Source organism: Kogia breviceps, chromosome 14 (assembly GCF_026419965.1).
Source record: "Kogia breviceps isolate mKogBre1 chromosome 14, mKogBre1 haplotype 1, whole genome shotgun sequence".
NCBI classification, from domain to species: domain Eukaryota; kingdom Metazoa; phylum Chordata; class Mammalia; order Artiodactyla; family Physeteridae; genus Kogia; species Kogia breviceps.
The window spans coordinates 13,588,327-13,607,346 of NC_081323.1; the positions used below are offsets into that span (position 1 = coordinate 13,588,327).

The window sequence follows — 19,020 nt, forward strand, 5'->3', positions numbered from 1 at the left end:
TTTGGCAGCGGCACATGCGCACTTCAGGGAGCCCGAGGACGCTTTCATGAGCTCCCAAGCGGCAGGTGTGTGAATTTCAATCAAACCTCTACCCTTCCTCCACAACCCAGCTGACATTTCTGATGAGGGTCCGTCCTCTGCCCTGGATTTTACTGCAAAAGAAGTCGCTCTCGCACAAAGGCAAGTTGGCCGGGTAATTGTCAATATTTATGCCCAAACTCCAGCAACTTGCTGTCATTTCGGGCCAGGCTGCTCACCACTGTCATAATCTTTGCCCTATCTCTGCATTAAATGTATTGTTACTGAATTATGGTAAAATCGGGGATTGGGCAACCTAGTTACCTTTTCTAGCTCATCATACAATAAACATATAATGATTTAAATTAAACAATTTGCCCCTGTACCACGTAGACCCCCCCTTGCCCAGTCCCAGTGGCACATGCAGCCCTCTGGTGGGGAGGCCCATCTCTTGGGCATGTACCGTGTGCCAACCGTATGCCAGGCTCTCTGCTGACTGCTTCCGTGTATCTCCCATCATCCTGACGACCCTGGAAGTCAGGGGCTTTTCTTCTACCCATTTAGCAGATGAGGAAACTGAGGTTCAAGGAGGTGGAGTGCCTTGCACAGGTCACACAGCCAGGAGATGGTGGAGCCAGGACTCAAAGGCAGACTGAACTGATTAGCAGACACTTGCCGTAAACTCTGGACACGCATCCCTGAAGTCCTGAGATACAGCTGAACTTGGCACCTACTTTGTCTCTGACCAGTCCTCCCCATGGAATCCCTGCCCCATGAGCACTTTCACCTTTCAGTCCAGGAACCGATCTAATGCAAACACCTGCTTCCTCCATTGCCCGCTTTGGTCTGTTCTCCACCCGGCAGCCAGAGGGAGCCTCTGAACGGTGAGGCAGGTCATGTTGCTTCCCCGCTCTAAATCCTCCAATAGCTTCTGGTCACTGTTAGAACGTTACCCAGAGCCTTATGGTGGCCCAGAGGCCCCAAGTGAGCTGTCTCCCCTCCCCCAAACTGCCCTCCACAGCCCTTCCTGCTCTTTTGCTCTAGTTGCACTGGGCTCTCCTTCCTGTTCCTGTAACTTGCCGACTCTGACCACGCCCCAGGGCCTCTGCACTGCTGTCCTCTCTGTCTGGCACACTCTCTGCCTAGATGCCCACGTGGTCCTCTCCCTCACCTCCTTCAGGTCTCTGCTCCAGTGTCACAGCAGCCTTATCTGGTTTTACCAAGGAAAACAGTCCCTGGGACCATCTCCTCTGGCTCTGCTGGCCTCTCTTTGGAGCACTTTATCTGACATTTTATATTCAATTGTTTACGGTGTGCTTCCCCAACTGGAAGGTCAATGCCTCCAGGGTGGGGGAACCTTGCTGTGGTTTTTTTTGTTTGTTTTTTTGACACTGAAACCACAGCACTTAGAGCAGGGCCTGGTGAATGCTAAACTCTCCATAAATTGCTGCTGCTTGTGGGAGCTGACCTCCTTTTTTAGAGACGGCACTGCAGGCTCAGACCAGAAGGGGATCTGACTTTGTTCCCTAAACCCCATCATCTGACCATCCGTGCAGGAGCCAGGCTCCAGCCCCGAAGGGCCTCCCTGGGGAGCCCCACCGGGCTGCCCTTCAGGTTTTGACAGGGGCTCCCTGCACCAGCAAGCAATATGTTTTCACTTGCGTCTTAACTTCTGCATCGTATAACATGGTTTCAATTCTGCTGAGGTGCCCTCGGGGCTTCTGGCACTGGGGACATTTTGGAAAAAAAATGTAGAGAATAAAAACAAACTGGCTTCCCTGAGTAGCTCCAGCTGGTAATTAAGATCCTTTTCTAAGAGGTGCGACTTTGACTTTGGGGTCAGCGAAGAACAGCAGAGGGGCAAGGTTCTGAAGACATGGGCCTGAACACACACCAGTCCAAAAAATACCTGGCTCTGAGCCTCAGGTTCAACAAGACGGACACAGTGCTTACTATGTGTCTACCACCTTCGCTGCGTGAGAGCTTCAAACTCGCTTATCTGCCTGTCGATGTGGTGTTTCACTGGGGTGTCCCAGACACCTCCGACCTCAGGTGCCCACCACAGAAGGATGGATTCTCCCGTCTTCTGTGTGCTGCCCATCACGGAGAACAGCACCATCACCCAGGTCAGGCCAATCCCAGGAGCCCCTCTTGGCTCCTCTCTCCTCTCATCCCCCACGTCCAAGCCGTCAGCAAGGCCTCTCATCTTTCCTGCCATTCTTCCGGAGCCCACGTCTTCTTCCCATCTTGATCCAACCCATTTCTCATCTTTTACTTGGAAGTAGCTCTTTGCTGGTCCCCCTGTCTCTACGTTTCCCGTCCTACTGCCTGATCTCCATGCAGCAACCAGAGTGGTCATTTTAAAACATAAATCAGGTCATGTGGATCTTCCCGTTTCATGCTCCCTGGCCCCATGGTTGTCCAACTCTGATGTCTGTGGTTTGTGTCTGGCTCACGCCTCCCTCTCCAGACTCATCCCTCCCAGCCGCCCCCCTGCTTTCACTCACTCACTGCACTCACCTGTCCTTCTTGCCGATCATCACTAGTGTGATGATGTCACACTAGTTCTCACCTCAGGGCCTTTGCACCTGCTGATCCCACCTCCCTTGGCCTCCACCTGGCTGGCTCCTGTCATCATTCAGGCCTTGGCTCAAGCGCCACGTCCCTGAGATGCCTTCCCTGACCACCCCCCCCGAGAATGCTGTTCCCCTACCCTACTCCCTCACCCCCAACACTCACTATCACATCTGATTGTTTTATTTTCTTCACGTCCTTTTCACTGCCACAAGCATGCTTGTTTATGGATTTGTTTGGTTGTTTACTGCCTGGTCCCTGGGGATTTAGGGTGAATCAGACAGACGTGGTCCCTCCTCGCACAAAAGTGACATTCTAAGCAGGAGACGGGGAAAAACTACATCTACCCTGGACTTTTCAGCTACAAGGGCCAATAATTTCCATCTTTTGCTAAAGCAAGTTGGGTTTTGAATGTGCAGTCAGCTGAGTTTTTACTATATTAGGCTCCATAATACTTGTTGAATTCAATTGCCATGTTTTTTTTTTTTAATTTAAAAATTTAACTTTAAGTTCTCTCTCTCTCTTCTTTTTCCCCCCAAGACATAAGAGGACTTTGTAAAGGGAGCTTGTACGTTGCTTTTGGCTAAAGAGATAGTTTTGGGCCTTGATGCTACTGGCATTCTCCACTACTCCAAAGCTTCCTTCCTCAGCAAGTTTTTTTAAAAAAAATATTTAGTTATTTATTTAGGCTGTGCTGGGCCTTAGTTGCAGCATGCAGACTCTTGGTTGCTGCATGCATTCAGGATCTAGTTCCCTGACTAGGGATTGAACCCCGGCCCCCTGCATTGGGAGCATGGAGTCTTACCCACTGGACCACCAGGGAAGTGCCCTTCCTCAGAAAGCTTCTATCTCAATCCTCTCTTTGAAAAAGATGTTGGGCAGAGAGCATCAATCTCATTTCATAGATGGGAGGACTGAGGCCCAAACGGCTTGCCGAGACTGGACGGAACACAAGATCGATCATTTCAGCAAGGATTTCCCTTTCTGGAACTCTAGGACTGCAGACTGGGAAGGAAACTCTGTATCCTTTCCTGACAATAAATGAGTAATGCTCTCAGTTGGCCAGGACAGATTTGGAATTTATAGCCTTCATATTATTACTTCACAGTTGAGTACCCAGGGATTTTCCAGATTCTAAGAAAAAAATATTCCTACTAGGATAAATAGAATTGTTCTTTTACATGCAGTTTTATTTTAGGTTGCCTTTATTTTTCAATCTGTTAAACCAATAACGAGAATATAATTTACAAAGCTAGAAGACTCCCACATTGATCCTCTTATCAACCAAAAAAACTTTCCTCACCTTGGAGAAAGCTGCTTGCTCTTTCATTAGGGGTAAGTAGTGCACTGCATTTCCCTCCTTGCCTTGTCTACCAGGAAGCTCAGAGAGACTCAACTGCTGTAGTTAGCCTGAGCCAGATTTTTTCTGGTACAATGCCTCACCCTTATTCATTACATGGCTTTCAATTCCTTTGCCTTCGCTTTAGTAGCTCTATTTTAAATATGTTTTCTATTTGAAATTCTTCCCCAATCTTTCTGACTCAGGCTGGGTATAAACAAACTAATTACATTTATTTCGGAAGCTGCTCTGCCCCTTTTCCTATCTCCCTGCTGCTTGCTTAGGGGTTCAGGAGCAGATACTTGAATCCGCGCGGCCCCACCACTCTCTCTCTTTCTCTCTCTCTCTCTTTGTACAACATGTTTTCAGGAGAATGTAAATTGTTTTTAAAAGCTTCCATCCTGGCCCACTGCTAATTATTCCTGACCCAGGAGGATCTGTACTAATTTGCCTTAATAAACTTTATTAAATAGCAAATTTCAGGAGGAAGAAACTACGCGGCCTTGATTGGATTAGTAAAACTGCCAGTGGACATCACCACTAGAGCAGAGGGAAAAGCCCATTAACCGTAGAGAGGGAAGGTGGGGAGAGAATCCGGTCAAGTGTGTTTCCAATAAGCCGTGGCTGGCCACAGTTTTGTGCCTTCTTGCGGGTGGTGAGCAAAATTTTCTAGCCTCCAAACGAAAAAGGAAACAAAAAGGAAAAAGGAAAGGCAGTGGCTCTGTCCCCAAAACAGATGCAGGTGATTAAATACAGCGACTATGGAATGAAATGAGCAATCAAGCAATTCCAAACCTCCAGGTCATTGAAGAACAGATGTGTATCTGCGAGGTTGAAGATCATTTCTTCCATCATGAGGCCGATGCGCACGGACGCCGTGGTGTCCTGTTAGGAAGAAGCAGAGAAAAGCGCAAGTAAGTGGAGTCATTGTCGTCTCAGCCTCCTCTCCTCCCGGCCCACCCCTGAATGGCGGATCTGGTCTGTCCTCATCTGCGCGGCTAGCACACGGCCTAAGATGTGTCTCCGGCTGGGGTCAGGGTGATAGTGTTGCACAGCTTCTGAGATTTCACTTCTACTTTTTCATCATTTCTATTTACCCTCGTCCGTGTTTAAATCTCCCCCCACAAATACGCCCCTGGAATGGCAACTGTGTTCAGTGTTGCAAGAACCAGAAATGGCTGTAGGAAAGGAGAGCCTCTTGGAGAATGTGTGTTTCCCGGGAGGCCTGAGAGATTTCAGGGAAAGCAGTATAAACTATGTATAAACTACTGGGAGAGCTGGGATGTTGGTTCTCTCCTTACAACGATCAATGATCAATCCATCGCTCTATGGCTATAAGCCCTCCTCCTCCTCCGGCTATTTAAAAAAACACTTTTCTCTAACAAGAGAGGATTAACTACGAAAACAAACATATAAACAAAACCCACCGTTGGGGACTTCCCTGGTGGTGCAGTGGTTGAGAATCCGCCTGCCAGTGTAGGGGACCCAGGTTCGATCCCTTGTCCAGGAAGATCCCACATGTCGCAGAGCAACTAAGCCCGTGTGCCACAACTACTGAGCCTGCGGGCCACAACTACTGAGCCCATGCACCGTAACTACTGAAGCCCATGTGCCTAGAGCCCGGGCTCCGCAACAAGTGAAGCCACCGTAATGAGAAGCCCACATACTGCATCGAAGAGTAGCCCCCGGGGGCTTCCCTGGTGGCGCAGTGGTTGAGAATCCGCCTGCTGATGCAGGGGACATGGGTTCGTGCCCTGGTCCGGGAAGATCCCACATGCCGCGGAGCGGCTGGGCCCGTGAGCCATGGCCACTGAGCCTGCACGTCTGGAGCCTGTGCTCCTCAACGGGAGAGGCCACAACAGTGAGAGGCCTGCGTACCGCAAAAAAAAAAAAAAAAGAAAAAAGAGTAGCCCCCGCTGTCTGCAACTAGAGAAAGCCTGCGTGCAGCAATGAAGACCCAATGCAGCCAAACCAAACCAAAGAAACCCACTGTAGTACATCCATATCCAGGAAAATGAGGCAGCCATTAAAAAAAATGGAGTAATGCTAGAACTCCTGACATGAAAGAATCATCCAGAAAAATAGTATTAAGGAACAAAGGCAAGTTGTATCACAGTATAGTGTATAAAACACAGTGTACAATAAAAGGGTCTATTCTCTCTCCCTCTGTCTCTGTCTCTCCTTCTCTTTTCTATACACATAGCATGTAGACTGCATTACTCTTTACCCATATTTGGGGTCCCTTCCTGAAAAGCTTCTCCCCGTAGGAAGATGACATACACCACGGGCTGGCAAACTACGGCCTGCGGGCCAGATCTGACCTGCTGCCTGTTTTTGAATGGCTCACGAGCTAAGAGTAATTTTTACGTTTTTGGACAGTGTATTGTCTACAGTTGCTTTTGTGCTTTGAAGGAAGAGGTAAGTAGTTGTGACAGATCCTTACAGATCCTAAAATACTATTTGGCTCCCTGCAGAAGAAGGCTGCTGGCCCCTGATACAGATGCTCCCTGTTGAACTCAGATGTGACCATATGACTTGCTTTGGCCAATGAAATGTGAGCAGAAGTTATGTTTTGCTTCTGCTTGGAAGCTTTAAGAGCTAGTGCATGGTTCATCATGCTCTCTTCCCACTTCACGAGGCTAAATGTTCCAGATAAAATCTACTCAGTTCGCTTGGGTTCCAGAGTAAAGATGATGAGAGTCAGAGCTGCAGCAGACCACAATGGACACATACTGTAAATAAGAAGTAGATGAGATGAGACTGTAAAGCAATTATACTCCAGTTAAAAAAAAAAAAGAAGTAGATGAGATTGGGGGGAATGTTTTTTACTGCAGCATAACCTCACCTATTCCAACTGATACACGTGGAAAATACGGAGCATGTGGCACATAATGGTTCTCAACCTGGGCTGCACACTGTGACGATCTCAGGAGCATTTAAAAGTCCTGATGCTCAGGCCACACCCCTGATCAATAAAATCAGAATGGCTGAGGGTGGGATCCAGGCACCGGAAAAGTTTAAAGCTCCCCACTTGATTTCAATGTGCAGTCAAGGTTAAGAAACACTGGTCTCATAAAATAGCTAGCTAGTGGGAAGCAGCCACGTAGCACGGGGAGATCAGCTAGGTGGTTTGTGACCACCTAGAGGGGTGGGACAGGGAGGGTGGGAGGGAGGGAGACTCAAGAGGGAAGAGATATGGGAACATGTGTATATGTATAACTGATTCACTTTATTATAAAGCAGAAACGAACACACCATTGTAAAGCAATTATACTCTGATAAAGATGTTAAAAAAAAAAAAGAACCACTGGTCTAAAAGGAGAGACAACACTTAGTAATATTCCTGGTTGATATCTAGTAAGTGCTCTCTCTGTGCCACTCTCTAAGTATTAACTAATTTAATCCCCACAACTCTCTTTGAGGTGAGCAGCAGTATTTTCCTATTTCATAGATGAGAGTACTGAGGCTCACCAAGTAACTTGCTCAAGGCCACACAGCTAGCGAGTGCTGGGATGTGAAGCCAGGTAATCTGGTTCCAGAGCAGCACTGCTTCAGAGGAGGCGCTGGAGGGGCCGGGATCGGGAGAGGAGTAAAGGGGGCCTTGACCCGTCACTCCATACACTTCTTTTCCCCGTTGAACTTTTTTACTGGGAGGCTGCATTACTTCTATTATAAAAATAAATAATGAATGACATAAACCCTTCTTGACCCTTAAAAAAGAAAAAGGAAAAAATCCATAGCTGGTGATCTCAGCTTCACACACACAACTGTGAAGAATCAAGCCCAGGAACGCAGCCATTAGGTGAAACATCTCATTAGGGCCCCAACAGCCAAAGCTTAGCACTCTGGATCCTGGCTGGAAGTCGCAGGGTAGAGCGCTCCATGAATAACGAAGAGAAAATGGGGAAAACAAACTTTTCAGGGCCAAGCAGGGAATCGTTGTGTGACCTGGCAAAAGGGTTTGAGGGTGTGTCCACACATTACTCATACCCAAACCATTTCACCTCTGCAGGACTGCACATTCCTTCTTGGCAAGGCTGTTTGTATACCCCACCACCTGTGCCCAGCCCTCCATGTACTAGACAGGAAGCAAGAAGAAGGGGCCATCCAGACTTATCCTCTGAAAGGACTTATTCAGAAAAATGTCAAGTCCCATGCCAGCACACAAAACGGGAAAAGTAATTATTTTAGACAAAATGGCTTACCTATGACAAGTATTTGCATAGTTAGAAGAAGCCAAATCCTCTCTATCGATAAAGCTAAAATTATGACTTACTGATATTGGGAGGATGTGAAGAGAAAGTCTGCATGTGTGTGATAAAGGCAAGGGTGAGAAAAGAGAGCTAAAGTCAGTATCTTCCAGTTTGGGAAGCCAGAGACCATGCCTAAAACAGAAAAACAACAAAATCAAAATGTGGTCACAGAAGCAGGTTACTTAGAAATTTGGAGGTGAAGACCCAAAGAATCAGCAAGAGTTGAAAGTTGTTGCCTCTGCGCAGAAAGAGAGGGTGGGGTTGGGCGGAAAGTCTCTGGGGACTGCTGTTTTTCGTAATACTTTCCTTCGGAGAACTCTATGGGTTTTAAACTCTATGCATATATTTCTTGGATTAAAAGAAAACTAAATTAAAAATAAAAGGAAACATACTCAAGTAATATTACCCTACAGTAAATATTAAACTGGAAAAAGACCCATACATGTGAACAAGGGACATGTAAAAAGATGTTCATTACAGAACTGTCTGTAAATAGCAAAAGTTCGGAAACAATTTAGCTGTCCAGCCAAAGGAAATTAGAGAAATAAAATGTAGAATATTCATACAATGGAAAACTAAACTTAATGGAAAGAAATGAACCAGACCTCCATGTATTACCAAGGATGCATCAAAAAAAAAAAAAAAATTGAGTGAAAGCAACAGTTTTCTGAAAGTTATATACTGAATGTTATTACCATTTATTAGAAACATATACAATGTTACTACATATTTTCCATGGGCACTTATATATTTGTAAATATCTGCAAGGATATACCCAGAGTCAGAACAGCAATTACTTGCAGAAAGCAGAGAGGAGGAGACAGAGGAATTAGAGGTGATGATCAAAGTGAACTTTATATTATCCAGTATATTCTAAATGTTTTTTAAAGAGAAGGGATTCAAACATTTCTTGTATAATTAAAAATTGAAACAAAAACTTAAAGACACCCAAAAGTTTCTGAGGAGAACCTTTAGAATACCCAACTATTCCCTAAGCGTTCTCTTATTTCAGCTTCTCCTAAAATCTGCTTGAATGCTGCCTATTAGATTGTTTTGAACTATGTAGGGGGGACCTCTTTTCAAGACACTTGATAAAAACTAGTTGTGCTGGGGTGGAAAAGTCTGGAATAGCCCATGAAAAGCACAACTGTCCCAAGGGTTAAGTAACACAAAGTGTTACTCTGGGCCAGACCAATCTATCCAAGGAGAAAATGTTTTTTTCAGGGCTGTAAAGACTGAGAAACGAAGAAAAAAAAAAATAGTGGAGGCTCAGCATTAATTAATGTGAAAGACAGCTGGAGTGAGGACAGGATGACAGACATGGGTTTCATCTCATGCTGCCCGCTGAATGAGCCCCTAATATGCTCTAAAAACACACCACCCTGGTCTGTTGGCTTAAGTTACCCTGTGCAGCTTGGAGCGGGAGGACGCCCTATCTGACCCAGCACATCTCCCAGTCAAAGAAAGCCTAAAATATGGGAGCCTTCATGCCATGTTCTTCAGCTAATAAAAGGCTACAGGCTAACATTGCAGGGAGGACTAAATGAGGTAGCACACGTGTAAACCCCTAACCCAGGGTCCGGTGTGCGGCAGGCACTCCCCAAGCGTTGGTTATTGTCAAAATCCCCCAGTCCACTTCCTCACCCCCTTAAGCAAAGAACCTGCTTCTGTAAGCCCAGCAGGAACACCCCAAATCAGATGGTACTTTATTAAAGATGTGCTTTGTGAAAGTACCATCTCACATGAAAACCATTTTCTTAATCATTACATACTCTTTGGATTAAAAAAAAATCAGTGGTTAATTTCCTAAACAAGCAACAGCAGAAACAGATTGTGCTTAAAAAAACAATCCATTTAAACCAGAATGGAGAACTGAGAAAAGGGGAGTTTTTCCAAAACAGGCTTCAATTTGTAACTTGTCTGTTGAAAGGACTGTGCTGGGAGCTGGTGGGGTCTGGGTGGATGGAATGTCATCTTTGTCTGACTCAAGAGTTTGTGGGTGGCTCTCTCCCCGTGAAGGTACAAATCAGAATAAGGCGCTGCAGATTTTTTCAATGTGCCCTAATGTTCTACAGATTTGTCAGGGTTCAGTTTTGATGATGGCGAGGTGGGCTATGCACACATTCATTTAGGAGGCTGATGAGGATGCCCTGAGCGTTGGAACCCGCCCCACCCCTCACCCGGAGACAGATGCTGTAGACCTGGATGCAGCTCTGTAACCTAATTATCACGCATTCTTGGTGAGGTTCTCTTAATTAGAGGAGGATGGTGAGGACATTCACCATGTGGGTCGCTCGGAGATCTGCCTTGTAGATCAATAAGTTATGTTGTGACGTATGGCTGTATTTTCTGGATGGAGAGGAGAGGGTAAGTCTTTCCTAAAACGAAATTAATCTGATGTCAAACAAACCTGAATGAAGAAAACGGCATGTGGATTCCTGGAGGTTTCAAATCTGAATCAACTTTTGTATTAATTTAGATGATGGCAATTGTTTTCTGTCAAGTGCCTCCATCACTCCCAAATACACAAGCTCTCCAATTTAAGCTGTATTCTTTTTTTTTCTTTCTTTCTTTTTTTTTTTTTTTTTTTTGTGTGTGTGTGTGGTATGCAGGCCTCTCACTGCTGTGGCCTCTCCCGTTGCGGAGCACAGGCTCTGGACGCGCAGGCTCAGCGGCCATGGCTCACGGGCCCAGCCGCTCCGCGGCATGTGGGATCTTCCCGGACCGGGACACGAACCCGTGTCCCCTGCATCGGCAGGCGGACTCTCAACCACTGCGCCACCAGGGAAGCCCTAAACTGTATTCTTAAGAGGTCTACTTCCCAATCCCTGTGGATTAGGAAGCAACCATTTTCATTTCAAAAGGAGTCCACGTTTTTAACCGAAAAGGTGTTTTTAATGAATCACAACTCTATTTGTCCAATAAAGAATTTCCTTTGCTGAATTTTCCAAGTTTTCTATTTTAAGCACATAACGCTTTTATAGCAGATGGTTTAATTCATCATTTAATTCTACCATGTTTAATTCAGCGGTGAGATCCACACACTATTTATTTAGCATCACAACCCTTTGAACAGAAGAAAGGCTCACCCCAAATTCATCTTGAAATCAACTTATATGACTGTGGTCTTTTGTTTTTTTTTCACAGCTGGCTGGATAATAATAACAGCCAATCTTTACTGAGTGCTTTGCAGTAGGTTAACAGTGTGGGCTCTGAGCCAGACTGCTTATGTTCAAGTCCAATTCCACCTCTTACCAACTAGATGACCTTGTACAAGTTATTTAATGTCCATGTGCCCCAGTTTCTCATCTGTAAAATGGGGTTACTTAACTCATAGGGTTGTTACAAAGATTAAATGAGCTTTTAAAAGTCTAGGTTATAAACCTGTTGGTGAACTTTAAATTTACTTTAAATGTCCAGCATTAAAAAGGAATAGAAAAAAATACAAGAGAATCCAGGGGTCAGTAAACTGCCTGTTTTTGTAAATAAAATTTTATTGGAACACAGCCATGACTATTTGTTCACTTAATGTTTATGGCTGCTTTTGTGCTACAGTGGCAGAGTTGATAGTTGCTACAGAGCCTAGCCTAAAGCCTAAAATATTTATCATACTTTCATAGAAAAAGTTTGTCCATCTCTAGAATAGCTGACAAAATACCAGAGTACATCATATGCAGTAATGATGAACTTCTATTTTTGTTGGAATGTGTGTGTGCGTGTGTGTGCACGCGCGCGTGTGTGTGTGTGTGTGTAAGGGTGGGGGATGCTGGAATTCAGGTCTGACCTGACTCCAGATTCCATTATCCTCTGGTTATGCATTGATGCTTCTTTGCTCTGAGGAAGTGCCTGACTTCATGGCTCAGCCACGTGACTGGAAAGAAGAGGTGTGTTGCCCCCTGGAATATCTAGATGCAGTAGCTTCTATAGTACCTGGTGGTCTCCACTTGAGCTGGTTTCCTTTGGGGATCCCTGCTGTGAAGACCTGGAGGCTGTCTGTGCAGGAGAGGGTTAGCTCAGCAGGTCTGGGTTGCTCAAACTGCATATTCCTAAGAAAGGTCTGACTTCAAGACTGGTCCTTGGCTGGCTCCTGGTGGATGAGCTCTGAGCCCTTGGGTCAAGCAGTACCAGTTGATCAGATAGTTTTTGCTAACAATGTGATTTATGGTGACTGCCTGCTTTTGTTCTGAGGGGCCGGAGTCTGCCATGCAGATGCTGCATGCCTGTATCACTGACCCAATAAGACCCTGGAAACCAAGGCTCAGGTGAGCTTCCCTGGTTGGCAACACTTGGCACGAACTATCACACCCCAGTGCTGGGAGAATTAACTGGACTGTCTGTGCTCCACTGGGAGAGGACACCTGGAAGGTTGGACCAGGTTTTTCCTGGACTTCACTGCATGTGCCTTTCCCTTCGCTGATTTTAATCTGTATCCTTTTTTACCGTAAAAAACTGTAACCATGAGTATAATAGCTCTTCTGAGTCCTGTGAGTCCTTCTAGCAACTCATCAAGCCTGAGGGTGGTTTTGGGGGCCCCCAACACAGTGTCTTTATTAGACACTTTGAAAAAACACCAACTGGTTAACAAAAGAGGCAGCATGATACTGTGGAGATACCTAATCTCTCCAGGAATGAACCTTCGTATCTGTAAATTAGCAGTTCATTAGTTTTAGTAAAAATAATACCCATTATTGGCCTTCCAGGGTGATCTCATAACCTAGGTCTGGTCAGAATCATAGTGACTGGTTCAGGGATGGTCACGTGGCCAATGGGAGCCGAGTAGAGTTGGCCCTAGGATGTCAGCTATAACTATTGGGAAAGAGGCACCTTCTTACCCCTGAGGTGGCTGAGCTGGGAGAACCTAAACTTGAGGATGCTGGCAGCCATCTCTGTCACCAAACTGGCAGAGCCTTACTGGCAACACACACAGATTCATATGAAATTACTGGGGGATCAGATCCCACTGTTCCCAAAGTCTACTTCTGAATATTTTGGTTATACATTTTCCTTTTTGGCTTAAACTAATGTGCATTGAGTTTCTGTTGCTTATAATCAAAACAGGTACTTCCGACTGGCAACAGCCATGGGCAAGTTCAAGTGCTTCTACACATCTTAGCAATGATTGAGCCTTGCCAGGGAGCACTTCGGAAGACTGCCTTCTCTCTCTCTTTTTTTTTTTTTTTTGTGGTACGCAGGCCTCTCACTGTTGTGGCCTCTCCCGTTGCGGAGCACAGGCTCCAGATGCGCAGGCTCAGCGGCCATGGCTCACGGGCCCAGCCGCTCCGCGGCATGTGGGATCTTCCCAGACCGGGGCACAAACCCGTGTCCCCCGCGTCGGCAGGCGGACCCTCAACCACTGTGCCACCAGGGAAGCCCCTGTCTTCTCTTTTGATGGCTCCTCTTACTCCCCAAACCCCAAAGTGATCTAAGTCAAGTGCAGGGAAGGGTCTGACTTATTATCTGGTCTTAGAGCCACAGTCTCTCCTTTAGACAAGCATCATCCTAACGGAGCAAATGGTTTCCCCCAAATGACCACCACGGACTGCCCCCACCATTCACCAGGTGTGCATGAAAGTGGCCACAGGCAAGAAGCTCCATGAAGCAAAGTGGTTGAGAACATCAACTGTGGAGTCAGCAGGACCTGGGTTCAAATCCTGAGACTGTCATTCCCCAGGGACATGACCTTGGATGAGAGGTTCTCCCTCCCTGGCCCTCAGTTTTCTCACCTGAATACAAGCAGTGAGTCTTTTCTAGGGCTGCTGTAGGATAATGCATGTGGTGTGACTTGCTCCTGGTGCTTAGGTATTACTAGCAAAAAGCAGCAGAGTCCAGAATCTTCCATCAGAAAACTTTTCCCACCTAGAAATTCCCAAGCAATAGCTTAACCTGCTATTTTCTAAACCATGGCCATTCTTGTAACGCCTTTGCAAGTTTCACATGCCGGAGAGCAGCTGTGTTATGTTAACTTAGTATTTTCCTTTAATTCAGCTACCCCTCCGCCGACTTTTTTAAAAAAACGTAAATGTGTGCAGTTTAGAAAGAAACTTGTCATCATGACCGTAGATGGCAAACCTGTTGCACTCGCCATCACTGGACGTTAACCATGAAGATAAGCATGTATATTAGTTTCTCATGGCCACTGTAACAAATTACCACAAACTTAGTGGCTTGCAACAACACAAATTTATTCTCTTACAGTTCTAGAGATCAGAAGTCTAAAATCAAGGTGTTCCTTTGGGAGGTTTCAAGGAGAATCAGTCTCCTTGTCTTTTTCAGCTTCTAGAGGCCACCGTGTGTTCCTTGGCTTTGGTCTCTCCACTACAGCCGCTTACTGCTGACCTCGTATCTCCTCCTACCCACACCCTCATCTCCAGCCTCCCTCTTATGAGGACCCTGTGATTACATTAATCACACCTGATAAGTCTCTTTTGCCATATAAGGTAACATTCACAGGTTCTGGAGATGAGGACCTGGACATCTTGTGGGGGGCCATTTGTCCACCTACCACGGCACACAATGAAAAATATCACAGAATGCTGCTCTTTTGGGTACATGATCTCATATACCATGTTTTAAAGCAGTGCTTCTCAGCAAAGGTGGCACCTCCTTCTAGACAGTAGTTTGGAAGTTTGGGGGACATTTTTGGTTGTCCTAATAATTGGGGGGAGGTGGTATTTGGGACAGTTTGATATTGTGATTTATAATAAGAAAATATGTATTTGGTTTTTGTCCCTGTATCTGGTACAGAACTCCTAAAGCCCTCAGAATTTCTAACAGCCAAGATAAGGAAGCAGGCTAAGTGCCCATCGGCAGTTGAATGGATAAAGATGTGTTGAATGGATACACACACACACACACACACACACACACACACACACACACACACACAGGAATATTACTCAGCCATAAAAATTTTGAAACCTTGCTATTTTCAACAATATGAATGGACCTGGAGGATATTTTGCTTAGTGAAATAAGCTAGACTGAGAAAGACAAATACTGTATGTTTTTACTTATATGTGGAATCAAAATGATAAAACAAATGAACAAACATAACAAAACAGAAACAGACTCACAGATGCAGAGAACAAACCAGTGGTAGCCAGAGGGGTGGTGGGGTGGGGCATGGGTGAAATAGGTGAAGGGGATCAAGAGGTACAAACTGCCAGTTATAAAATAAGTAAGTCACAAGTATGTAATGGACAGCACAGGGAATATAGTCAATAATATTATAATAACTTTGGCGTGTAATCTATAAAAATATTGAATCACTATGTTGTACACCTGAAACTAATATAACATTGTAACTCAACCATACTTCAACTTAAAAATAAAGAGTGATAAAATTAAAAGAAGTGTCTTTTGCTATTCATAACAAGCCCCTTTCAACATCAGAGTTTATGTTAATACGGTGACTTTTAAAAAGTGCTAAGCACGGGGACTGGTTGCCAGGGAAACCAACCATGTGATTAGACGGTTGGAACTTTCAGCACCCCCCAGCCTGCCCCCTGGTCTCCCTCTAGGGAGGTGAAAGAGGATGGAGATTGAGTTCAGTTACCAATGGCTAATGATTTCATCAGTCATGCTTGTGTAATGAAGTTCTCCATAAAACCCCAAAAGATGGATTCGGAGAGCTTCCGGGGTCGCAAATGTATCCACATGCGGGGAGGGTGGCACACCCCAGTTTCATGTGGGTGCTCCTGTGCTGGGGACCCTTCTGGACCCTGCCTTATGTACTTCTTTGTCTGGCTGTTCATCTGTATCCTTCATAATATCCTTTGTAATAAACTAGTCAGTCCGTCTACGTAAATGTTTCTCTGAGTTCTGTGAGCTCTAGCAAATGAACCTAAGGAGGGGGTCATGAGAACCTCCAATTTATAGCCAGTTAGTCAGAAGCACAGGTGACAATCTGGACTTGCAAGTGGCATCTGAAGTGGGGGCTGTCTTGCGGGACTGAGCCCTTAACTAGGGGGATTAACCTGTGCTGCTGTCTTCACGAAGATAGAGTCGGAATTGAGTTAATTGCTTGGTGGTGTTGGAAAACACACACTAGAGGGTGCCAGGGAGGTTGGACAGTCATTAAAAATGAAAAATTGTCCCACATCCCATGTAACTTCATATCTCTTGCTGGACACTTGTAAAAAACCCGTTTCTAATTATCTGAGCCTAGACTGTAACTCATGTCTTTACTTTATTCCCAAGGGGCCTTTAGATCATCACTGAGGATGGAAACAAGCACATCTGTGTGCTGGGCTACATATAAAGACAGCTAGCTTCCCCTCACCTCCAAAGCTGTTGTCTACATGGCAGCCAGATTGCTCCTTTTAAAACAAAAATCAGAGCTGTCCCTCCTCATTTAAAACCCACTAGCATCCCCTGGCCCTCTGAATAAAGCCACCATCCTTCACTTTTCCACTCCAACGCACATGTCTGCTCCTTGAGCTTGCCAAACTTGATACTGCCTCAGGGCCTTTGCACTTGCTGTACCCACTGCCTGGAATTCCCTCTCCCCAGATGCTTTCATGGCTGGCTCCTTTGTAACATACAGTTCCCACTTTCAATACCAGGAAGACCTTCTCTGACCATTCCACCTCAAGTAACCTGGATGCTGACCCTCTACTCAAGCTACATCTCATTACACTGTTACAGTTTTTAATAGCACTTATCATTATCTGTAATAATCTTATGATTTTTGGTGCTTCTCTCTCAATCAGAAGGGAAGCTCTATGAGAGCTATTGCTATGTCCCTTGGACATGGAACACAGCCCAGTACATAGCAGATGCTCAGTTAAGCATTTAAAAAAATGAATATATAAGCGTGCGTAAGCTTTATGTATATTACCACACTGCCTCCTCAAAATATCTTTTACCTCTTTTACAGATTCAGCAAGATTCAAAGCAGTGAGGTGACTTGTCCAGGGTCACACTGCTAATAAGTGACAGAGCTGGGAGTTATCCCAGGGCTACCTAAGAAACCAAAATCTTATCCATTTACTCATGAAATATGACTTTGCAGGAACTAATAACATAAAGTACTTTATTAGGGAAAAGAAGCTTAAGGCAGATTACCACCAGAATTTTTTTTTTTTGGTAAATGCCTGATTTAAAACTGTTGAGGGGACTTCCCTGGTGGCACAGTGGTTAAGAATCCACCTGCCAATGCAGGGGACGTGGGTTCCATCCCTGGTCTGGGAAGATCCCACGTGCCTCGGAGCAACTAAGCCCATGCGCCACAACTACTGAGCCTGCGCTCTAGAGCCTGTGAGCCACAACTACTGAGCCTGCCTGCCATAACTACTGAAGCCTGCACGCCTAGAGCCTGTGCTCTGCAACAAAAGAAGCCACTGCAGTGAGAAGCCTGCGCACCGCAATGAAGAGTAGCCCCCGCTCGCCGCAACTAGAGAAAAGCCCACACGCAGCGACGAAGACCCAAGGCAGCCAAAAATAAGTAAATAAAATAAATAAATTTAAAAAAAGCAAACCAAAAAACTTGTTGAGGTCTACTTTTAATGAAATAAAGGATCCATTTAATTAAATTACACTCCCAAAGTTGAGAAAAATGACAGGCAGCTGCCATGCAAAACACAGCCCTGATTCTTTTCTCAGGTCTCAGGCTGGCTTTCCTTTCTTATAACTGTTGGGCTTCTGAGTGGATAAAAGGAGAGGCCATGGGCTGGGGAAGGATCTCCCCTTATTGCCTCTGAGCATTTGTGCCTCTCATTTCCTGGTCTTGATATGGAAAAGCAAGGTTACCCAGTAAATCCCTCACTTCTCAGCTGCCCCCCTCCCTGCCCCCCAAGCCAGGAATGGTGCTTTGGGAACCAGACACTTTGGCTGAAATTGGAAATCAGCTCACTTCAGCCAGGGCCGGAGGGCTCTGAACCCTTCCTTGGCTCCCTAGCCTTGTCCCCACCACCCTACCCCCGACTTACTAGTAACCCATAACTTTTTAGGATGTCACCGTATGTGTTAAAAAGGGGTGAGCTGTGGGAAGACCCATCCTGGTAACCAACTTTAGGGCCTCTCTAGATCCATTAATGTTATCAAATGCAATGCTTCCAAAAGTAATTTTCAGAACAAAACAACCAAACAACAAAAAACGCAACTCTATTTGAATACTCTCTTGTTCTCACGGGGATCAAAGGTCAGCTGCTTCCAGAGGTAGTCTCTTTCACCCTGTTCAGGGGGGTCTCAGGGGGAATGCCACGGTCGGTCTTTCGAGATGAGAGGGGGCCAGACCACAGACTTTCCTCTGAGATGCTTGTATTCTGACGTCCGATGCGTTAAACCCACTTCTAGTCTCTAAGCGTATCCAGCCCCAGGTGTAAGCCCTCCTGGACTGTTTGCTTATCTTTGCTGCTCCAAAGGCATCTCTGAGTGCTCCCAGGGGGAGGCAAGTCTTGATGCCTCCAAAGAGGCATCTGGAGATTTCCAGACACTTCTCTCAGCTCAAAGCTTCTTGGATGATGAAATGAGTTGACATGACTTTGTGCTCCTCATAAGGCATTTTCTTAAGGAAATGGGTATAATGAGCAGAGGTGGATGTTTGGGAATTTGGGATGTGGTCTTCAAATATTTATGCCCTCGCGAGTTCATCAATGGCTAATAGTTGGTGAGAACTCAGCTCCTTAGATGTGTTTCTGAAAAACTGGCGGCATGGTTAATAGTCAAACTCACTAACAGAATTACTTAATGAATTACTTTTTTTTTTCTTTCTTTTTTTTTTCCCCTGAGCTGCATGGCTTGTGGGATTTCAGTTCCCAGACCAGGGATTGAACCCAGGCCACAGCAGTAAAAGCACCAAATCCTAACCACTAGACCACCAGGGAACTCTTAATC

The 19,020-nt window shown here is 45.5% G+C and overlaps 1 protein-coding gene across 5 annotated transcripts in view; it reads right to left on the reverse strand.

Moving 5' to 3' along the window:
* Positions 1 to 19,020, reverse strand: part of EYA2 (EYA transcriptional coactivator and phosphatase 2) — a 251,291-nt gene that overhangs the window by 31,911 nt on the left and 200,360 nt on the right. For all 5 annotated transcript variants that reach the window (XM_067013899.1, XM_059038755.2, XM_067013897.1 and 2 more), the window contains one exon: positions 4,727 to 4,816. In XM_067013899.1, the coding sequence (XP_066870000.1) occupies positions 4,727 to 4,816 (90 nt within the window). The remainder of the gene's footprint in view (positions 1 to 4,726; positions 4,817 to 19,020) is intronic.